Source organism: Pundamilia nyererei, unplaced genomic scaffold (genome assembly GCF_000239375.1).
Source record: "Pundamilia nyererei isolate P.nyererei 1_Seehausen unplaced genomic scaffold, PunNye1.0 scaffold00039, whole genome shotgun sequence".
NCBI classification, from domain to species: domain Eukaryota; kingdom Metazoa; phylum Chordata; class Actinopteri; order Cichliformes; family Cichlidae; genus Pundamilia; species Pundamilia nyererei.
Window position 1 is genome coordinate 681,874 of NW_005187440.1, and position 24,788 is coordinate 706,661.

The window sequence follows — 24,788 nt, forward strand, 5'->3', positions numbered from 1 at the left end:
TACTACCCATGATGTTTCTCTTAGTACACAAACTATATCAAGAATATTCTCCAACATTAAGCTAACTGACTAGGAAAAAAAGTAGGAAAAAAAATTAAATCCAAGCAATTAGAGGAATCAGAAGCTTGATGGGTTACTTTTACATATGCTGACCTCATTATCTCAAACTTTTTACATATATGACCATCTAACACTGCTTTGCCAATTAAAATACAAAGCAAAAGCAAATCAAGCGCCCCCTAAATTAGTGCCTGACAGTGTGTCTGTATGTGCCAATCACAGCTGTTCCATGCACCCATGAGTAACACTACGTTGAAATTCAAATTTCACTTCAAATTCAAATCAACATTCAACCCCCTGGAAAAACACCGCAAACTGCAGCATGATGAATGCAGGACAAAGAAAACAAGGCAATGGTTGCTGACACAACTCATTCAACATCAGCTCATACATCCATAAAAGCAGCTCATGCATCCATCCAGCTCACACTGACCAACTGAAATCACCAACACGGCCGAAGACAGTAAGAGTAACGAAGGCTTCAATAACATTGTCGACACACTGGACAAACGATATGGTATTTTTCCTAATTATTTTATAAAGGCAATATGAGTTTTATTCACATCCATCATGCAGGTACAATGAATGGTGTATATGTACAAACACATATTTGTCTGCAAATGGTAGTTTAAAGAGATTAAAAGGAATAAGACCTCTTGATTTAATTTTGTGTTTTGGTACAGTTAAATTTTTCTTTTCTTCAAAGAGCTGCACTGAATTTAAGGAAATGAGGAGGAATAATTTTGTTTCTGTGCAGAGATTTGTAGAGATGTGAAGATGCTGAACCAGTGTTCTGTTTATTCACTGCAATACTGGACAAAATGACTGTGATCATCATTTTAGCCATAATCGTGCAGCCCCAACCACCACTCTTATCTTCTTCTGTGCCATTAAGCATCAAAGCAGCTTGCGTGCCAGACCCGTGTGACCTTGAGTCAGTAAAAGTAATACGAGACAGCTCATACAGCTACTTGATTTATCTGTTTTATTTAAGTTTAGCTTTTCCTCTTTGATTCAGTCATAGAACAATTGTCATTTTTAGCTGTGTCATTAAAAAATATTTTTTCCCCTATGGATTAGTGAATCATTAGGTAGCGAGAGAATATAAAAATTCCCAAACACGCACACAGAGTGGAAGTACGTCAGCATGGAGCGTTCAATAACGACGAAACATTTGATCCAGCAAACAGCACTCAATCTGTTGGTGTGAGAGGCATGAGAGTTTATCCGATAATATTCATGTAAAGTGGTTTATTTGTTAAATAAAATGTAAGAGATTGCAAATATGGGGTTTTACTGCCAGCATCATCAACAAAAGCAGCAAAAATCGAAATTAACCGAAGGCTGACAACCCATCAAGTTCGTCCACGTCCTCTCCCATGTTATTCATTTTTACCCGTTTAGCTTGGAGCATCAGCCACGTGTTTGTGTGTTTGCTGGAGCGAAAAAATTTGCATCAGTCATGTTTCTCATTAGTGTTGCCTTCACTGCTGCTCTGTTCTTGTCGCCTTGTCTTCGATTCAGAGTTAAATAACTGGATTTTGTAAGAATCCAAGAGCAAACGCAAGTATAACTAACAAAGAGATTCACAAACATATAGAAGTTCAAGTGGTAAGTCAGTATTAGCCAACAAAGGTACGTCATGAGGAGATTACAGTGACTGTGTGACCAAAGGTACACAAGAAGAAGCTGCTGAGGCAAAATTCAGCAGCTGGAAACTTTGATGAGTTTTTGGGTGTAAAGTATTTTGAAGGAATTCAATCGGCGTGTGCAGTTAAGAGCATTAACCGAGTGTGAAATTCATTGTCACTGGCTTGATCCCTGCCAAAGCTGCTGCTGCTGTTGACACTTCAACACCTCGTCTTGTTGTAAGCGGTGCAGATTATCTGACAGCATTTTTTGACACTGTGAAAGTGACAGAAAAATGTGGATAAGAGCAAAAAGCACAAGTGAAGGGATGGCAGAAACTAAATGAAACTTTAATAACCTTGACTCTTAGGAGCTTTGCATGTCCAGTGATGTTAAACGCCAGCGTGTATGTGTTTTTTGTGTATGTTGTATGTTGGCCAGTGCTGCGGTGCTTCGGGGGGGTTGTGGATGTGCTGAAAGCATTAGCTGCTGTCTGAGTGGGAGTGTGAAATCCATCTCTCTGTGGTGCTGCCAACATTCTGGCTGTGCCATCATCATCACTCGCATTAGTGCTGTTCATCCCCATGCTTTACAATGACTCATTATCGCTGATTTCACAGCAGCGATTTACAGTATTGTGAGAAAACTGAAGCATATCATTTGCAAAGATTGAGATTTCATTACTGTCTCGTTTAATTTTGGGGTGTGATCGGTGATTAATTATTGTATTGTGTCTGCATGTCTGCATCTGCAGTCCAAACTCACCAATGTTGGGAGCAACCAGCGCCACCGGGTTGAGGTAGGTGAGTTTCATGTTCTGAGCCAGATTCTTGGCGTACTGCTCCAGTAGCTCCGTCAGCGCTCCCGGACCGCCGCCTGGGATGTGGTTCTGACTCTGAGCGAGAGTACGCCAAAGCCCAGAGGTGCTCGGACCCAACAGCACACTGCAGCCTCGCAGGACGTTCTGGCACCAGCAGAAGGATAAAGAATTAATAAAAGCAGAAATAAAAACAGAAAAAGAGCCCATAAAAGTATCATGGCTTCTTAGGAGGTGCTTTGCTGCACTGTCTTCGAGGACAGTGGCCACACAAGCTTCACAGTTAATAACAACCGTTAAAAAATGTTAAATATTATCGGTCTGAGACTGTGGATGATGACAAAATATATATATTTAAGTTCTTTGGTCCTACACGGAGGCAGACAGCTGCTTAAACACTGGTTAAAGACTCAAATAAAAGTTGACTTGTGGCCAGAGGACAATCAGCTATGGTGTTTTCTGCTAACAACACTGAATCCTCTGATGACTTCTGTTATACCGGAGTAGTTCTGAGACTTTCAGGGAACAGATTATGTTGGTTTGCATATGACTGGAATACTACTTGAAGCCTGCTGAGACTGCACTCAAAAATGCATCCCAAAATGCATCCATCCATCCATTTTCTTCCACTTATCCAGGGGAACACCGAGGCTTTCCCAGGCCAGCCAGGGGATGAAATCACTCCAGCATGTCCTGGGTATGCCCAAGATTTGAAGTAAATTATTATTATTATTATTATTTTTTTTTTACTTAAGTACAATGTGAAACATTGAAACATTAATGGAATTTGATTGGTATACATTCAGTTTGCACCAAACATATTTTCATTAATGAATAATTATTTGAATAAACACATTTTGTATTGTTGTATTTTTGCCATGTGGTTGGGTTATGACAAACATTTTAATGTTTTCTTATTTTTCTTTCCTTTTTTGTGAGGTGCACATTGCATCTGAAAGACATTGTTTGTATGATCTCCTGTAAAGAAATAATTTATATTCTCTATATTTTTAAAAACAAGGTAATAGCCCATTCCTACAAAATTACTGTTATAGTGATACTGATACACCTACACCTTACACCTAAGTTATATAAATGAAACTAATTTAAGGTTTTACAGTATTGAAGACTTTACATTAAACATAGTAAACAGGCAGGATCACGTTTAGTTTTAGCCAAGCTGACTGTGTGAAAACCTGCATGTCTTTATAACAGCATAAATCAAATCTATAAATATGTCCCTGTGCTGGTAGCACTGTTTTTGTTTTTTATGTTGTTGTTTTTTTAAGATAAATAATGAAACACAATTTCAAATTTAACTGCATAATGATATAAAACACAAAATTGTGGAGGAAAGACAAAAGATAGAGGAAATAAGAGACGGCGAAGGCACACAGGGAGACAATTCAGACAATAAAGTTTAACAGTGGGAGAAAAATGAGGAATTAAAGGTCAGAACACGAGAATCTGGTTCTGGTTGAGCAGATGAGAAGTACGCTGCATCGTCACGCCGTTTGTCTGGCTGCTTTGAGCACAACTGTGATAAAAAATCCAAGCTAAGTCCTGACCCCAATTAGAACAAGCTTCACCACTGTCAGTGCTCCCATGTCATTGCTTTTTTACGGAGAATTGGTGACTATGGATGGAGGCCTCTTAGAGATTAGTCTGGACTGCACAGCCTTGCAAGAAGGGCTGAACAAAGAGAAATATCAGTGGAAAAGAGAGAAAGAGAGAGACAGGGAGGACCCCTTGCAGTCAGACCTAATAAAGTACTGCAGTGTAATATATTGCTCTGGGGAGAAAGGAAAGGAAAAAATAACGTATGACACAACCGTCAGGCAAACAAGGTACAAGTACATGCAGTGCAGCATAGAAAGAATGCATGAATTGTTGGGGGAGATGAAGAAAGATTCAAGAAGAGAATTTGTGCATGAGTGAGTGAAAAGAGGAGAAAAAAGAGAGAATAAGAGAGATGAGAAGTCACATGCAGAAGGCACAGAGGTAGGGAGGTGGAAAGTTGCGATGAGATGGAAAAATGAAGTGAAGAAAAGGATTGTTGGGGGTGGGAGAAAGGACAAAATGAACAATGTGACGGTACCATAAAAAATGGCATTGTTCTAGTTTTTTGTGCTCCCTTCTTATCATCCGTTAGAGGTTATCGAGTCACGTACAGCATTACCTGTATGTGACTACAACTACTTTTGAAGATGACCTCTGTGCAGTAAATGTTTCAGCACATGTAGTGAGAGATTCTGACTGCTATGAATAAATTATCCTCTGAATGAAAATGCTTGCTGTTCTCTTAGAAAACACACCCAGTTAAACTTCCACCTGCACTTAGAGAAAACTGGAAAATTGGAAAATTGGCGGCTCTTGAGCTCAAGACCCGGCGAGAGCCCATATAAACTTTATTGAAAAGAAAGAGGGTGAAGGGGGGAAAGAAAAGGAGAGTAAAACAGTATAGAGGCCACGGATGACGGGAATCCAGAAAGAGAGATTCACAAAGGCAGCATGGATGACGGAGAGAGAAAGAGGGGCTATCTTTTTTTTTGCAACATGCAATTTTGAAAAATTGTCTTTTTCAATTCAGCTCTTCGGCAATTCTTTCGCTTCATTTAAGAGAAACTACAAGTACATTTTAAAGATTCTGTCGCTGTGCTGTCACGTACTTGACAAAACGTGAGCCCCAGCCGTCTCCTATCAGTACAGCAGCATTCAGATGGATTTGATCACAGCTTGAACATGAAAGGTTTTCATCTTCTTTCGTTCACTGCTACATACCTGATGTGAAAACTCTACTTTCCTCCCCGCTTCCCTTCATCTCTGCTGAAGCCACGGGGCTCTATTACCGCCGCTGGGTTACTATAGAAACCGTGTTAGGCATTACCTGTTCATCTTGGCCTAATAGCTGCTGTTGTTTAAAATGATGTGTCAAGTATCATCAGATATAAATTTTCTATTCTTTAGAAAAAAAAAAAGAGGTCGGACTGTAGCTTTCCTTTAGTGATGCCATAATAAACCAAAAGCTACCTCATTACCTCCAGATGCAGGCAGCACAACTGTTTTACAGCCAGAAGCCGAGGTTACGAGTCAGGTGAGCCGGGCATTAATGTGCTAATGTGGCAACACACCGTATAGCGGCTTTGTGACACTACAAACCAGCTAACCAATCACGAAGCCCTAATGGCCGTGTTTCTGATTTACTGTCAGGTTAAATGAAAGGACAGGCAGGAAAAGGTTTTTGTTTTCTCTCACTCTAGGACATCATTAATACTGCTGCTGAGTTGCCATAGCAACTGTGTGTGTGTGTGTGTGTGTGTGTGTGTGTGTGTGTGGACTGTGTTTGCTAAGATACCTTTTGAGTGCCACAACAAATTCATATACACAGGTTTAAGACGACTTTATAAAAAGAAAAGTGAAGGGAGGATGAAGTCTTACTCCTTTGTGTTGCCGTGCACTTTCTGTCTCCTAGCCACCAGATTTGTGGCTCAGATGTAACAAAAAACCAGAACCTTAAACTCGGACTAGTTCAAGCGCGTTATGCAGAATCAGTGGAGTAACAAAGCAAATGTCAGTGGGAAAACACTGGGGGAGATTGCATTACGGAACTTTAACATCTAAATAGGCACAAATGACATTTTGTGCTCAGACTACGGGAGAATAAAATACAACCACTCACTTTCTACTGCTCACGGTTACCATCGGGTGGCTAAAAATCCTCCCTGTTAGCATGAATTATGAATCGCATCCTGCTGTCTGCTGTGGATACTGTACTGGAGAGAAATACATCTTTTTATTGCCCACTAAGGTCCCTAATTAAAGTGAATAAATCACACCCTGGCTGAAACATTAAAAAGCAGGAGCCAACTCATCAGTTAAAGACATAAGAGGGAAAAATGTCGTGAGGTTTAAATTAATAACCATGAGAAAAATCGCTTGTTTCTAGCAGAAATCCCACATTATACTTTACGACTCTTACAACCGTTTGAGTGACGTGGAGAGAAAATGTTCCAACAGGAATTACAATTTAAATTCACCTCATGAATTACAATAAGTGTAACTACCGCAGTAAAGTATTATAAGCGAGTGAGCTGTCAGTTTCATGTCAGCGAGCAGTTTGGAAGGCTGAAGCTAGCAGGAGGGGGTCCTGCATTCCTGGATTCTTCAGCCACTTACTCGTGATGTATGGAACAGGAGCAGCTCATTCCTTGTCAGCTGAGTTTGATATATAAGCTTAAATATTTCTGGCAAAATAAAACAGAGATGTCTGGTTACCGCCTTTATGTCAGAATGCCAACAATTTTTAAATTATCGCCTGTCAGCTGGTGCATCCTCAGCTGAAGGCGTCGGCATCAGGTAAAACGAGAGCCTGTCAGTTAATATGCGGAGATGACGCGCTGCAATACTTCATGAGTTACTGTCACCGCATCACCATAGCAACATTACTTCCAAATTTCTGAGAAAAGACATCTCGTTGCAATATCTAGTCACTGGGTCTGTACCCTATAATAGTAGAGTGTATCAATCATAGCTAGAGTTTTAAATAACACCAGCTATTTTATGTCCTCTGGGAGATTCTGTGCAGATTTGTAGTTGCTAGCGGCAGGAGTATAGTAACACAAAGATTTTAACTCGCAACTTAATGTTTTATTGTAATATTTAATTTTGCACCAAGAGAGCAGATATTATTAATAATTTCGCATCATATTCACGAGGTCATTTAGAGTAGTTAGTTGGACGCCTTCCTTAGTGATCCGCTTGTTAAGTTACACTTAAATCTATTGACATACTGATAAAAGCTGCCAATAAAATGAGATTTAGAAAAACGTGATTTTCACACATGAAAACACCCCTTACTTTTACACCTGGATTCTTCCAACAACCTTTCACAGCTTGCACTTCATCTGTATTTTAAACAGTCCTGCTTTTGCTCACTAAATGCAGCATTTTATCAATATACCTAAAAGTTGTCCTTGAACTGCTCATGATGGTGTTCGTTGTATTGTTTGTATCGTCTGTGTGAATGCTGCTTTCCACACTTTTTCCATGACGTCACTTAGATTTAGATCAGAAAGGATGAATCATCAAGAACCAGTAAACAGCCATTGTTAATGCCAAATGTCTTCCTTTTTTCACAACACCTGCATCCTCATCGCATCTCTCCTCCCCAAGTACTGATACATCAGTCTAAAATACACAGACTCAAGCAGAGTGCGTCTTTGTAAAGACTCTAACAGGAGCGTATAAAGGAATTTTCAAAAATATGTCATTTTTACCTCGTTGAAGTACGCGTCCTGGGTGGCGGTGAGTCCGAAGCCACTCTGCTGGGTCTCAAATGTAAGTAGGCGTGACAGCAGCCGCTCAGCTATCTGTAGGTCATTGCCATAGAGCCGGGTGGTAGCCTCGGTTACATCACGGAGCTGGTGGGCAAGCTTCTTCTCCATGATGGTGTTCAGCTCTGTCTCGTTGCGCTCCAGGGAATCGAGCTACACAAACATCCAGACGCGGGAAAAATATTTATTGAATGAATGAAGAGATTTAATGCCAGATGACATATTTGCATGCGTGAGCATTTCAGCTGTCTGTCCAACAGGCAAATCTGTCCTTGAATAATTTTCAGACTGAAGAATTCCTTCAAGACAGGAATTAAACTGGAAATCTCTGAGAAAACGTTCCAGCTGCATATTAAAAATATTGGTTCCTGTTACTGTTTAAAAATAAATAAATAAAATTAAAAACTTAATTGAAATATTCCTGCAGGAGAAATTTAGATTTTAGATGTTTAGAACAAACTTTTAATGGAGTTAAAAAGTGAATTAGTTATTGTATTACTGTCATTAGTGGTCTACGTACAGCAGCACTGAGCTCCACAAATGGAGGTGAAGTGCAGTTGCAAAGGTCCGGCTCCAACCAGCCTCTCTCGGCATCACAGTGTCTAATGGCAGCACCTGCAAAGAGGAGAAACATGAATTTTTTTTAAATGTCTCCTCACAATGATTTGGCATGAAAAATCAATGTGTTTGAATGCATTTGTGTTAATGTATACAGACCGACAGAGCCTTTGGGGCAGGGCACCGCGGCAGGCAGGTTGAACTTGGTACGCGGCCACCAGATCCCCTGAGTAATGGTCTTTGGACAACCATCATAAATGACTGCGGGAGAGAGAACACCAATTAAAATCCTTATCAGCTCAACAACCTTTTCCATTTAAAATCATGACAAAATATGACTCACAATGTAAATACTTTTTTTTTTTTAAGTTTTTCTTTTGACTTGCGGAGAAGAAAATGAAAATGATTGTGAGAGAATAAAACAGCAGCGTCTCACTAAAAGAAGTAATTACAAGTGGAGACGCTGGAACTGACAAAGCTGCACAGAACAGGGGAAAAAGGGAGAGAGAATCAACTGGAAGCTGTTAAATAGATGATGACTATAATTAACAGTTTCTTTGTGTCTCTGGGCTCAGGCAGAGACTTGACAAACATGACCATTTTTAAAAAGATGGAACAGCAGAGAAACAGGAATCCTGTGATTACACAATGGAAGGTAAATAGGGTAAAAGCTCAGAAGTGGCTCATTATTGTCATTCACATGTCTTTGTCTCTACAGATGATTTAGTCTGAAGGCTTTCGAACCCATCCTAAAAAATATACACCTTGTTTAAAGTCATCTGGAGTTTGCCACTACTGACAGTCCCACAAAAGATACACGGATGATGAAATTGTTTTGACAACTTTTGGGAACTACGACTTCGCAGAAAAGGTTTAATACTAAATCCAACTCGGAACAAAAGCAGCTGATTTTTTCATTTACAATGGAGCTGTGACAGTGACACACTTTTAACATAAAGCAAATCGTTTTCTACGAGTGATTCACTCCCTCACACTAATATTGCCTTCAGGCAGTTTTTAGAATTACTGAAGTTTTTTTATTTATTTATTAGATTTTTTTCACCCGCAAGCGGTGACGCCTCAGATATGATACGGAGCTTCACATCAGCAGATGAATGAATGAATGATGTAGCCCCCTGTTGTGTAAACAGGAGTAATCTCAACAGGCAACAGTGAGATGCAAAAATATGACAATAAACACACACACACAGTTCAGAGCCCCCGCTGGTGCTTGCTTCTTCTTTTTTTCTTTTTTTTAAAAGAAAATAAGCTAAAAATAAACAAACACAAATTACAAACTCAGTTGACCTGCTTCTTTTTCTCACCTTCACAGCCTGAGTTTGTGACCTCAGCAAAAGGGTTGTCACACGAGTTGCACTGACGACCAATTACGCCAGGCCTGCACTGACACTGTCCTGACTCTGGGTCGCATGCCCGCGAGAAGGACCCCACTGGGTAGCAGTCGCACGGCAGGCAGGTGTCCGAGTTTCGCGGACGGAAGTGGAACTCCTGAATATACACATGGACAGACACATGAGTCTCAACCATACAAACTATCAGCGTGTTACAATTACATCAGCGTGCATGACTGTGAGATTTATACAGCGAATCAGATGGGGAGCCATGTATAAGAGAGAGTTGAAGAGCATCAATCAATGCATTACAGTTGATGATTTAGTTTGCACAGCTTGAGAATACAGAGGATATTGATGCCTTTGCCTCACACACCACTAGAGATGACAACCCGCCTGGTCTCTAGAAACAATTTGTGGCAAGTGTTTGCAGGTTGTTACAGCACCAAAACTTTCTTGTGATTGCTTTGATCGCTAGCAGATTGCCAAAGTTGTCTGTTGTCTTCCAAGTCTGGAAGACGCTGAATTGTCTGTGTACCATCAAGCGGTAGTGGAACTTGGAAGTAAGAATGTTCACCTTTAAAACAAAAGCTGGCTCTTTACCTCTGAAACCAACACATTTCAAAAGACACAACATTCCCCACTTTCTGTTTGCGTAGCACTCTTCACAGCTTAGCAAGTAGTTGCAGACAAGTTGCAGACATCTTCCCAACAGACTATGATTGGGTCACTCACCAGTCTCCAGGCCTGTGTCACTGCAATTTTAGTAGTTGTTTTCAATGCATCTGCCAGATACCTGCAACAACCACTTGCATCTGGTTGGGAATTATACATTTTTCCCTAGCAACTGGTGGTTGCCAGGCAGGTTGCCAGCCAGTGTCTAGGACTATGTGAACGGGACCTAACTCTGCAGTAAGGACAAGAATAATACCAGGTTAGAGGATGATGGTGCAGCATCACCAGTGTATGTAATGTAATTCTGAAGGACTTCCCAAAGTAACTGTTAATGTATAGAAAGATAAATCTGTTAAGATCTCATTTTAAACCTTACTTTAAGATATCGACTGCAATACTTGCCTCGACATGATTGGCACGTAGGCTAAATGAAAGCATTGATGTGTTAGCACAACAATGAGAAGAATAAAGTAACTTCAAATTGAATCTAAATTGTTGTTAACTACTTTGTCCGTGGTCAAATCAACATGGTGATCGGCTATAGAGAAAAGGCACCACATTTCCGACACACTCATTGTTTATGCCACCTACACACTACTTGCCAGCTGGAATTCAATATAGAGATTGTTCAGTAAAACCTCCCAATTTAACCCTTGGACCCCGATCTGTGATCATGTGTGCTTCATGTAGTCACGAGGTGTGGATTTAGGGGAAATCACACAGATTAAAGATTATCTTCAGGATTAAAGCCTAGATAAAACAGGATTCAATATAGCAGCTACAGAGGAGTATATCAATACGCGTGTATTTACGGATCGGAAATTTCAATATCTATGGATGATCAACATATCGTGGTTGCTGTTATATATACATCTGGATAGCCTATCAACCTGAGAGGCGTTTACTGGGTGGTCTGCAGATGATCAGTTTACTAATTAGGTATTTTTAATCTAAACATCATAAATTTTAAACATGACAATTTTAAATATTTGGTTCCATAGCAAAATGTGTTGTAATTACTTTTTGAGCAGCTCCAGGATTTAAGTAATACAACAACTACCCATCCATTCATCTAATTTCTTAACACCTTATCCAGCTTAGGGACTATGGGAGGAATATCCAGAGGAAACCGACACACCCAGAGGGAAAAAAAGTATTTCTACTACCTTTCACAACATCGTTGTATGTACTTTGTGTGTTTCTCCTGGTTACCTTGCACTGACACTGTCCGCTGGTCTTATTACAGTCAGGATCGAAGCCTTTATTGGTGTCACAGTGGCACGGTCCACAGGTTGGAGATCCCCACCAACCCCTGGGACACTGATGATCAATCCTACACGCACACAGAGACACAGAGTCATTAACACAAGACAGATCAGATAACAGAGAAAAACACCAACTGAGCAACACAGCCTGTCAAAAACTTTTAATCGCTCTTCAAAGGATTCAACATTCCCTCTGATTTCCAAATAATTGGTGGGAACAAAGAGATGAAAGAAACAAGTATGAAATGAAGGAAGCAAAGGTATGGATCGAACTGGGAGGAAATATTAATACTGGCATGTGGAGGTAGATGTACAAACAAAGAACTTGCACTTTTGCTGAGACACAGAAACAAGATATGATTATACACAATATATCGATTAACTTTTGACAATAAGGTTTACAAGGTGCATTAGACTTCCTACATAGCCACAAACTTTAAATGTTTCTTATTGCTGGCACAGCCACACTTTGAACAGTCGCATATTAAACAGGAAAGCCTCCTTCACCCATTTAAAACATTTATTAAGCTCACCGATTCGTTTTAAAACCTGTTTTCTCAAACTACTAAACTGCCACGGAATTTCAACTCCATAAAAATAACTTTTTTTATGTTCACTACACTTCTCATTTGCTCACATCTCAGCTAATGTGCTTTCCTCCTAAACTCTAATGTCTAGCGTCTAATGGTTCACTGAAGAGATGAGTGCTTCTCGCAGTTAATGCAGACTGTTGTGCACATCTCTTAATTGCACCTTGTGGAAAGTCTCGGAGAGCAAAATTCAGATGTGAGTGATTTGTAACTGAATATCAGGGTTGACTCTCCCTGTTGTGTATTTTTGGCAGCTTAAATGCAAAATACTTTGTCTGATCATAACTCAGGGTGCACAGAAACAAAGACAGGGCCTTAAGCGGAAGCTGCTCCAGCTGTGCTTTGATGAATATATGCCTTGTAGGGGTCTTTCCTAAATGAGAAATGTGTTCAAACTGGCAAGTCATTTAAGATTATTTTTCACGTTTTAAAACAGCTAAAACTTTTAATTTTTAGATGTTAGTCTGAACTTTTGTTCTATAGGAACTGGCTCATTATTGTGATATGGATATTGGTAAATAGCTGTCAATCATCACCTAAAGTGACGATGACTAACAGAAGTAGTCCTCTATAAAATATAACAAGCCCACTATGTCATTTCACTCGCTAAAATAAATAGTACTTTAAAGGTACTCTGATGAGACATAAAAACCTGAACCTTAAAATGATATAAATCAGCAAATCTGCAAATAAAAGTAGCCATAATATAAAATGTCGATCCATTTCTGATGTTATCATCCTTCAGTGCATGGTGGCAACTTAAAAAAAAGGAAAAAGAGGTACTCTCATGACCACCTATGCTTAATGAGCCATATATGTGTGTGCACGCATATGACTTGTTGCATAATCTTTGTAAAATTATTATAAATCCAGTCTTAGTGCTGATTTAATTTTCATACAACTCTCACTGTCTGCCAATCAAATATATGGAAAAACTTTACGATATTTCATTTGCAGGTGAAAATGTGTGTCCTTGTGAAAAACACACCAGATCAAAGATGTTCATCTGGGACAAAAGCTCGCACAATGAGCAGCTCATGAGATAAATCTTAAGCTGTGTGGATTTCACAGGCAGGAAAGAGGCACGGGGTCAGGTCAGGGTTACGGTTACTTCACACAGTTTAACATAACCACAGATAACCTCTGAGTGTGTGTGTTTTGACTTGAGACTCCGCTCATCCCACAGTGGATTACATGGAACGCTGGAGATGTGGGGCAACAAGGCTGAACTAAAGCTACCAAGACACGCACATAACTGAACAGAGCTTAAGTGGGCTAGAGACTACAAAGAGTTGTAGTCTGTGTTGGCACCTCGCAGGTAACCCGAAGTTCAAATGTTACATCAGTTGCGTGGGCGTTTGCCTGTGTACCTGTGCTGGCAGTATTGCCCGTAGTGGTTGTCTCCGCAGTCACAAATGTATCCATGGGAAGAGCTGGGCTTCCTGTGGCAGTGAGCCTCATTCTCACATGGATTCAGATGACATGCGTCAGTGCAGCTTTTCCCATAATAACCTGAGAGACACAAAGAGAGATGTCAAAAACCTTCAGCACAGTAAGAAAACTTGGTTCTTAAATGTTTTTTGTTTTGTTTTGCAGGTTATATTAAATAATATTTTTGATTAAATTCACTGGACATGTATCTTCCACCTGAGCAAGTGGCACATCCTTTAAACTCTATGGACACAGGGAGGAAGTCATAGGCTGATTAACCCTCAATTTTATTTGCTATAATAACTTATAAGAAAAATTATCAGGAGACTTGTTATGCATATTTAAGTGGGTCTAAGCAAATATCCATTCATCCTACTGCTACCTAAATATTAACACTGAGTATGTCCAAGTTTTATTAACGTTAAAAAACTGATTTATTTTGGAAACAATCATCTACAGAAAAAAAAAGACAACCTTAGTGTGTAAAGAACTTCCCTTCCAAGTAATTTGATGAAATAAAAGCAGAACACAGCAAACACTGAGATCTTAATATGCAGTATGGCGCTGCGTCTTCCATCTGTGTACCACACATAATAACCTGTCAACTCGCAAGTAAACATCTCAAACATCAAACAGCGATTATCACAAATGTCATTCTCCTGACGCACTTCGGCTGGGCGAGCCACTGGAAAACATGCCGCAACGGTGCATTGCTACACTGTCAGCCGCTGAAACACTAACACAGCGCTTCTTCCTTTTTTTGTTTTTTTTTTCTGAGTTCAAAACAAGTACAAGAGTAGCATCAAGAAAACATTCCACTTGCTATACGGCAATATATATGTACGTCAGGTGTGGAGGAACCAAGACATGTTGATGGGAAGTAGACTACTGGAACAAAGCATCCATGGACAACGGCTGATAATATAGAACTGATGCAGAGATGCTATTATGTATCACATATGCCGACCCAATGAGAGGGTATATGCCACACATGTGAGAACTATGGATGAGCAGAAAGCCAACATCCAAACTCACCAAGAAGTACCTGGTAATAACCACACGTGTCACCATCAAATGCAAAATATATCACTGTTCACACTGCTGTTCTGCACAGGCGTCAGTCCTGTAAGCCTGCTCATCACTAAGACTGGATACAGATATAAATTCAGGACTGGAGTGACCATCAGTCACCGCACACTCACCAATCCTCCTCATCAGGATCGATAGCGAGGATATCAGGATGCCATTTAGCCTGGATAAGTGGGTATATTGGCCAAATGGTAAAAAAGAGAGAGAAGATTACCTGGACTGAAGGGGTGGAGCCACCAGAAGGAGGAATAGCAGATATATGGGACAGCTACAAGTACCTGGGTATCCCACAATCCAAGGGGAACCATGATAAAGATGCACAAAGGTCACCCACAAGTACTTCCAGAAGATAAGACGGTTTTAAAAAGCCAGCTGAATGGTAGGAATAAGATCCAAGCCATCAATACATCCTCTCTACTGCTCAGCACATACCCCACTGTCGTACCAAGCTGGTCACAGGAGGAGAGAGATGCCACTGATGTGAAGAAACAAAAACTCCTCACAACCGGAAGTCCAGCACCCTGAGGCTCTATGAGCACTGCAAATGGCGAGGGCGAGGATTAGTGAGTGTCAGAGGCACAATCCAGAATGAAACATGGAGCATCTGTGAATATATCAGGCGCCCAAGAAGAGCTGCTCCAAGAACGCCTCAGGCAGCTGAAGACAGACGGTGAGGAACAGAAAGAGGAGCAATCTACATGACCAAGGCCCTGAATGGGATGAACCACTGACAAATAGAGGAAGTGGCTGACATCAAGAAATCTTACCAGTGGCCAGAAAAGAACTGCTAAAAGGACAGCACAGAGGCTCTGACCACGGCAGCACAAGAACAGGCCCTAAGCACCAGACGCATAGAGGCAGGAGTCTACCAAAGCAGATAGGACATGCAGACTGTACTACTTAGTAGCAGGATATTTACTGTATGTGGACCTTGCGTGCGCACTGAGGCACAACCAAGCAGCTGAGATAGCGTACAGGAACATCTGTGCCACTTATGGACAACAAGTCACGTGCAGAAAAACTGAAAGCAATATAATGTCACTGGAAAAGAAAGTGTAAATGTCTCTTTTTCATAACAGCACAGAAATGTGCTACATAAAAAGCAAAGACAGTACACTTCAACACAGCTGAACAAGCCACTTCAACAACACACGCGCACACTCCCAAGGTATACTTGTGTGCAGCATGAGGAACGAAGCCGTCATACACTTCAATGCAATCCCGAGACACTCCACACAAACACACCCGCCTCTTATATGGTAATACAGGCCAGCACATAAAAACCCCTCTTTAATCTAATGACTAAAGCTGAGCGCTTTATGCATATTTTGCAGTGTATTGAGCACAAATAGTGAAGGCCTCTCACCTAGACCTCCTTTTAAATTAAAAAGAGCATAATTGTGCTATTTAGTCATTAGGGAGCCTTTTTTTAATAGGGGGACTTAAATATTACAGGACTACTCAATGACAAAAAAATCTACACTCACGTGAAGCCAGAAATAAAAGCATCCACAGACTCAAATGAATAATAAAAATAAAACTAAGATTTGCCTGTAATAATTAATAATGAATCCAACTGATATAGCTGGGTTTTTCCTTCTCAGGGGATTCTCGTCTGCAACTGTGGAGCCACAGAAAAATCTGCCAATATTTTATTATTTGAGGTTTCATTTACTTAACATATATTTTTGTTTAGCAAGGTTGTGGTTATCAAATAGACAGAAATAACATGTAAATGCCTGGATTTCTATCTAATCAGGTAGCACAGACTCATGCCTTTATTGTATGTGGACCTATCGTGCATTTGTTTATGGCTGCCGTGGGAATTAAAGGTCTTTGCTACATTAGGCATGTTAATTACTAATAAACACAACGTGAAGCCGAGGTTGTCATAAACCAAGGTTTTAGAAAATCTAAATTCTTACCTGACAGCATTAGAGAGTCAAACAATTTGTCCTCACCAATCAGTCATGATTGATTGCTTGTACAACACAAACACAGACAACTTGTTTTCATCATATTTTATCCAGAGCTCCAGACCGATCAACAAATCTCTGCTTTCACCTCGTGTCTTAAGCCAGCTTGGCTTTCAGGCCCTCTTTTTAATTTACTGGCACAGAACAGAAGGACGTCTCTGCAGATCGAAGTGTGACTGGCTGATGTGTGCGTGCAGCTTGTTGAGGTCTGCATTCCTCTCAGCGAAGCAGACAAACATGTGCAAGGTCTGCTTTCACTTGTCCGTCTAAAGAAAATACAGAAGGCGCTTTGCTTTCAAGCCTGTGGCCTTGGCTTCTGCTAGTACTCAGTATTCACTTACACCAGCATTCAAATGAATCCTTTTTCAGTAATTGCATGGCCTTCTAACTTTTTCTGCTCTCTGTACATAATCAAACCCAAACATGCTATATAATTAAAAAAAAAAACAGACACTAACCCAGCTTCATCTCCAAACTTCACACAGTGAAGCTAATTGGAGCCATTGTTCAGTTTCCAATTATTCATCTCACAATTTCTTCTAACAACAAATGCACAAAAACATTGTGCCTATTTTCTGTCTTCTCCACCTTTAATTTTATTGTTCTCTGTTGTCTGTTGCTTTTCTTGAACACACACATTCACACATAGGTACACACACACGTACACTCTTCTATCAGCACTATACATCTTTACAGTTTCACCATGGCAACAGAAAAAAGGGAGACGACAACGGCCTTGGCTGTTTTCAGATGCGTATAATGACACTGGCCTTCTCGACACAACACGAGAGCGAGAGAGAGGCTCGAGCCTGAAGAACAAAGAGTGGCGTGCATGTGTTTTTCATCTTTCGCAGTCAGGGTGCAGGAGTTTGTTTGAAAAGTTGTGCTTCTCGAGCGCTACACACATTCAGCGTGACTCACAGCTTCGCGTCTGACTTTCCTGTAACACAACATCAGCTTGACTTCTCCACATGACTACAATCAGGAAAGACCAATGAGTCATCTGTTCACTGAACCGTCCATTCATCCTCTGTGTATCCAACTGTCTTCTCTGACAGTGGAAAGATTGTGCGTGTCAAAATTTCCCAAACAAAATGCTCACACTGAGCGCAGAGTTCAGTAACTATGTGACAACGGCGGCTCACGATGAAAGAAAGAAAGCACTCGTTCAAATTTGCACTGAACTTTTAGTTCGGTTTTGGCTGTTTTAGTTACATGTTTTAGCAGGAACCTTCTGTGCAAAGGCAACCCACTGTGCCCTGCTGCATAGCATCAAGAGGTTGACAAGCAAACACGACTGAAACCCCAGTGTCGTCTCTCTGATACAAACTGGTCGTGGAACAATGCCAAAAACTGAACCGGAGCCAGGCAGATGTCAGCGACATTTCCATAGAGATCACGTGATACTGTGTCTTTGAACGTGAGAGATATAGATCAGTTCATAACAAGGAAGAAATTGCATTTATCTTTTTGGGGGTTTTTTTGTAATACACAGATGAGTATTACAACACAGTTAAGCTGCCGTTTTATGCATTTAAGTTCTGTTTCATTCGCTGCATGGTGAACTGAATGAATCAGACTCTTACAGTTATTCTTACTCTGGTCATGATGTTACCATCATAAACTCGGGATCAATCAAATGACAAGTCAATTAGTTCAGTCATTTCAGTTGTGGATCCAAAAGCATGAAGCTGCGTGTGAGAGTTTGATTCACTGCAAATGAGTTTGTCTCTTTTCAAGAAACTTTTTTAATTTTGTTGTATTCTACTCTTTGTCTCTTTATTGATTAAAAACAAAACAGACTCTCTCTACTCTAATTCAGACATACAGAAGGAATGAACCTCCTTCTATATATCTGACCTCCAACTGGCATCACCGCGACCTCCACCATCTTACTCAAACTTTCATTTGAGTATGTATTTCTTAACCATGATTAGACATCTAGAGAAGATCTCCACCTGATAGTTTTTCAATGTAGAAATATTTGCTGGGTAAAAGAAAGCATCAAGAGGAGGCCATGAACACCACACACTGACGTATGGCCAACCCTCTAGCTACCCCACAAAAATCAATGAACAGTTGTTAAAGTCATTAATTTGTCCTTTTCTATCAGAGCGTTCTGCAGAACCCTTTCACCATGCTATTGTTCCCACAAACACACATTTTAACAGTGACATCAACTATTTGACTTGACTTTCTTGAGAGCTTCATTGACTAATTAACACTAATGACAAAATATTCCAGCCATCAGTGTTTTCACATCATCTGAAAGTGTTACAAATCTAACTTCCTGCTCTTTCTTTTGATGCATTAATGCGTTAACGAGCTAACGTGTTGACGCTGTGCAGCCCCACGCACAGGGCGATCCGCGCTAACTCGCTAACAGAGATTTTTCGGTTATGGCGTTAACGTCATTTTAACAAGATTAACGCTTACAGCACTAGTTATAAGTTATCAAAGTGCCTATAGTGATTTACTGTAGGCCTAAGACCTGAAGGATCACGTCCTGTGTTATCTTTATGCACCATGCAAGTAATGGTCTCAGCCCGATCAACTTCATAAAAATGTTCTGGCTCTGCTGCTGAAGCAAATACTTTGCTGCAGAGGTTGCTGCTGATTTGGAGATTTGGAGACAGAGTTAATGTAGTAAAGCTATTTTAAAGTGCTTTTACTTGTGACATTGTATCCCCTGCAGACATTACTCAGTGTCATGATGTTATTACACACTTGATACCCCCGAGCTGCAATCATTTCAGAGATATTTTTGATTAAAGAAGTACACACTACACAGTACTTGCAGTGCACCATTCATATAGTCATATAACAGTAGTCTACCTGTATGTTTTTTATTTTGATATCACATCTGATCAATAAATGACACTTCCAGTTGAGGAGTCATTTATCACAGAGTACAACTTTACCCTGATTCAGCACCCTGAGGATCTGGCATCTACTGGCCTGTTCTTCCAGGTTAGAGCACAGGAAACTACAACTCGAAGCTCATATATCTCCACCACTTTTCCCAGAGGCACGGCGTTTAATACAATGCAGCTGCACACCACGCCCAAACCAACAATGCACTTCCACCGCCAAACTCCATTTAAAGAAATATTTATTTGGCACTTGTTTACAGTCTGTAACACCTTGACAAAAGGCAAAAACACTGATGAATTACTCTCTACTGCAGTAAAAGCAGTTACAAGAGTTCTCGTTCTCCAATTGTGTTTTCTGCATATGATCCTGTGGGCTTCTAAACAGTCCGAGAACTCAAATGGACATAAATCAACATGGCTGCAATTTTTCATATTAGATCTCATTTTTCACAGCGGCCAATTAGTCTGAAGCAGCTGGCAGCAACACGCACATAGTCATACTTGCTGTATGCTTTCTCACAAACACACGCACACGCACAGACAGTGAGGAGCCGAGAAGGCAGATATCTCCTTGCTTCGTCATGCAGAACCTTGTTTCAGTGTGTGTGTGATTGACAGAGAGGCGGTGTGTTTCTTCTAGGAGGCCTTTTGCAGGTCAGATGCGCTGTCAGTTAGACGAGACCCATTAAGCTAACTTCAGCACCAGGGCAAAACACACAAACACACACATGAAAGGGAATTATTCAGAGTGCGCATCTACTTCTTTCTCCCTCTGCCGTTATTAAACTTTGATTTGTCTCTAAGCAGCATTCATTCTATAACAGTCTCAATTTTTAATGCTCATTGTGCTGATGAAATGTAATGATAATGAAAGCGCATGTGTGTACAGTAAATAAGTGCACGCATATTAAGTTTGTGGAAACGCTGTGTGTGTGTGTGTGTGTGTGTGGTTGAGTCTCAGTGTGAAGGCATCCGTGTGTGTGTGCCGAGTCTGAGTGCATGCTCCAAGTTAATAAGTCAAGGTGTTAGCATTAGCTTGCGGGCTGGTGCAGGATGCTACAGGGATAGCAGTGCCTCTCTGCTTCCTCTACCATGCTGTCAAGGCCTGAGGCTGTCTCACTATATCCTCCACATAGTCAAACTGACTCCTCTTTCACTCCCTCAAGCATCATGAGCATTTTCATCACTTTTTCTTTCTTGGATAACTTTTCATCACCTACTTCTGCCTTCTAAAGGTAGCTGCTGTGGTAGCAGTCTATGCAGAAGACTTTGGAGTGTTACACCTGATGCTCTTTCCTGAATTTTTTTTTCACAGACGTGGGAGGGTGTAAGCTGCTATATTTATTTATTTATTTCTTCTCATGTGCTGAGGTAGTCTGACCTAGCAATCAGGCATCTTCGGCTAAAAAGCACGACATACTACCAATCTCATGAATCTCATTTCAAGCCTGCTGCTTTTCCTTACAAAGCAAAATCAGTCTGATATGTGACAACTGTGACCCATTTTGCTTGTCTGTTTTTAAAGAGTGGAATGGCAACCTAATCACATCCTATACTTCTACAGAACAGCACTGTTAGTGCTGTGTTATAACAAGAAAGTCCTGGGTTTGAATCTGCTGGTCTGTTGGGGTCTTTCTGTGTTGAGACTGAATGAAACCCCTTTTGGCTGCTTGTGTCCTCTCCATGTGATTTAAAACTGGCTGATTGAGGTCCATCTCTCTAATTTAGGCCTGTGACAAGCTGGCAATCTGTTGCAGGGTCTCCCCCAAACCCAAACTGCATGAAGCCCCAGTCTCATAGACCTAGAAATTCAACAACCATATGGCAACCACCAGTCAAAGGGGAAAAATGGTAATTCTCTGACCTGTAGGTGAGTGATTGCTGTGATTGTCTCTGTGAAATTCGCAAAATCTCCATCATTCAGAGAATGTTTGTCTTAAGTGAAACTAGTGCCGTTCGCGCAACTTTTACTTGGTGAAGGCGAATGTTTTCCATTCTCTGTGTTGCACTTTTTCCAAGTTTCACTACAGCTGAAAGAGTTAAAGGTGAATGTTTGACAAGATGGCACTTTTCATACATACTACACTTCCCTATGGGAATCTGCTAGCAACCAAAGTGATCACATGGAGGTTTTTGAGGCACCACTCTCTTTGTGACCAATTAAAACTGGTGCTACAGGTTGCAGCAATCGCCTGCAACCTTTAACAACCACTTGCAAACTAGTCAAGGAATCCCTGAGGGGGTAACCAATCAGTCTGTAGGCCTGTGTGACAGAGGACTAAGTAGTTAAGATAATGAATGAATGGGCGGATGGATGAGTTTTCTCCATCAGTTTCACTTTTCCAGTTAGTTTTGTATTGTAACCATAAACTGGATATAAAAGCGCACCATTTAATTTGTGGACTCGGGTTTATCATTTTGGCCATACTTAGACGAGGGAGTAAAGCTGAAATTCACTACACTGAAGTTTGGCTAATGAAAAAACAGGAAACAAGAAAACTGAAAACACATTTCATAATTTTGATCCTTTAACAAATGAGTTATAAGAAAGAAAAAAAACACATCAGTAGATTTTTCATAAAAAAATGCTTTAAACTTTGTTTTCTCATTGTCAGGCTTTGAGCACATTTTTTTTCTATAAAGAGAGAAAGGTGCCCTTCCAGACGTTTCATCATTGGGTCTACTGGCATTGACCCGTATGTGGAAATAGAAACTTATTGAATTTGATTTTTTTTGCATTTCACTCTCAGCTTCACGTCTCAGCCTTAGAAGATGCTGCCTGATTATAATTTACTGTTTCTGTCGCTGGTGTTTGCTTTACATTACAAAAGTTCTTCCTAATCTTAAAGAAATATTTGAGTTTTATGAAAAAAATTAAGAGAAAAGTTTTTTCTACATGTACAGAAAAAATCTGAAGAAATATTGAAGCAGATTTGAAGGAAGGTGACTAATCTCAAAACGTGGATAGGCAACTTTTGTCTTTCTTCTGGTTTTCTCTTTAATGGTTCTTTTTCTGCTAACTTGCCAGCCAGTCTTTTGTATCCTCACCCCTTTACCCATAATATAAATAATCTCTCTTAATCGCCTCCCGTTCAGCTGGCCTTACATGTTACATCAATACTTTTAGAGCTGAAGAGCTTCTGTTGCATGCACTGCTGCTAACTGCTAGCTCCAAATAAATATCGAATATCACTCCTTACGCTGTTCTTCTTCCTTGCTTCACTCTCATGTGTGCAGCTGTCATGTTAATTTTCTCTCAACTCCAAGTTCATCCCTGTGCACGTATATTCCCAGACGTGTCACTAGTGTTTTCAGGCTGTTTGATTTGACTTTCTCGCGCCCTCTTTTTTTCCCCTTCCTTCCTCCAAACTTTGTGTTTTTCATTTTTTTACACTATTTCTGTCACCCGCCTTTTTCTGTTCATTAATCATTAATATTTTCACTCCCTTTGTTCCTCCTCTGCATCGTTCAATTGTTTTTTTTCCTCGCTGCATCTCTCTATACAGTATACACTTTCCTTACTCTCTCCCCTGTCTCTTTACTTCTCCACCCCTCTCCTTCTCTTTTAATCATATTCTTTTCCTCCACATTAATTCCACCTCATTATATTCACCTTACTAAGGAGCTTTTGGAAGTTAGCCTGCAGTCGGTCTCTTTCTCTTGGTCTCAGGTGGATGGGGACTCATTATGCAAACCCAAATATCAGTTTAACCCAGTTACAGCACTGGGAGACACCTACGCATATGGACACATTATAATTACTCCCCTTTTTTGTTGCTTCTCAGTAAGCCGGCTTCTTTAACCTTTTACTCTCAAACCTCAGCTATTTTACATTGAATGTCTACAATGGTCAAAACTTTAGACCATTTTGCCTGGCTTGGAGGCTGGCGCACAACAATGGAAAATACTTTTTGGCGTGTTACATTTTGTCTGTTAATCTATTCATTTTACAATAATCACATCACATCAATCCTTTTTAGCATTTTTGTAGTTGTTTTTTGGGAGCGGGGTACTATGACTATTAGTTTCACCTGTAGTGAAAAAGTTAGCAGTGATGTTGTGTCTTCACATTTAATAAGAGACTTGTTAAATGTGCTGATCTTTGTTTTAGGTGTTACAAATTCACATATTTCTGTGAACATGTTGCATTATTCTGTAGCTGTAAGACAGAGGGTGGAAAAAAATGCATACTACATTTACCAGACGTTGGTTAAGGCAGGAGACGGGACAAAGATGGTGAAGCAATCTTACATTTTTCTATTTATTTATTTATTTTGGGGGGAGGGGTCCATTTAGGGGTGGGAGGAGCATTATGTCACAAAATTATCTGACTGTACGAAGAACTGACTCAGATCGACTGCAGTCACTCTCATACAGATTGCCAAGACATCTGCAATCAGTCTAAGTCTGTCTGAACTGAGGAGTGCAACTTGTCTGCAACACATCTCTTTGCATTATAGGACTCAATTTAGCTGGTTGCTCTACTTACATCCCTATATAAAAGCAAGGTTGCCAAGTGTCTATATAATTTTTCAGTTAAATCATCTTTTTTGTAGCAATTATGTCACCATTTGTGGAGGAATTTCTGAATTTCTATTTCAAATCTATGGCTGGTTCTGGCTGGACTCTGAATGTGAGTAGTGAATTTGTGTACATGTGGACGGTAACAGATTTGCAACAGGTGGAAACAGACTTGTGATTTTTCATGATTTATCGGTTAACTGTTGTGTTATCACAAACAGACTATAAGTAATTGCCAAACCTCATGCTGTTTTACCGCTGTCTTGACGTACCAAAATTACTTTGAACAGTCACATTTCACTCGTGCCACGGTCTCCAGTAACTGTTTTCCTTAGTGTGACGCTAGCATGAAAACAACACACTAACACTTATATTAAATAAATTTTTTTACAAACCTACAACATTCGTACATGCGCGTTCATCAAGCCAATAATGGCACAGTTTTACATCACAAGTCAAAATATTAGTAATTTTTTCCTGAACAAAAAGGTTGTTTTTAAAAATGGTTAATAACTCGAGATCCCCAGCATACTGCATGTTAGTTTACATCTGTAAATAGACATCTCTATACTTCGCTTCAAGCTCAACTGCAAAGCCCACACCATCTGCTTCACTCACC

The 24,788-nt window shown here is 40.3% G+C and overlaps 1 protein-coding gene across 2 annotated transcripts in view; it reads right to left on the minus strand.

Moving 5' to 3' along the window:
* Positions 1 to 24,788, minus strand: part of celsr3 (cadherin, EGF LAG seven-pass G-type receptor 3) — a 109,417-nt gene that overhangs the window by 22,709 nt on the left and 61,920 nt on the right. For both annotated transcript variants that reach the window (XM_013910265.1, XM_013910264.1), the window contains 7 exons: positions 13,650 to 13,791; positions 11,637 to 11,757; positions 9,723 to 9,906; positions 8,557 to 8,658; positions 8,360 to 8,454; positions 7,783 to 7,992; positions 2,455 to 2,653 (listed from right to left, as the gene is read on the minus strand). In XM_013910265.1, the coding sequence (XP_013765719.1) occupies positions 2,455 to 2,653; positions 7,783 to 7,992; positions 8,360 to 8,454; positions 8,557 to 8,658; positions 9,723 to 9,906; positions 11,637 to 11,757; positions 13,650 to 13,791 (1,053 nt within the window). The remainder of the gene's footprint in view (positions 1 to 2,454; positions 2,654 to 7,782; positions 7,993 to 8,359; positions 8,455 to 8,556; positions 8,659 to 9,722; positions 9,907 to 11,636; positions 11,758 to 13,649; positions 13,792 to 24,788) is intronic.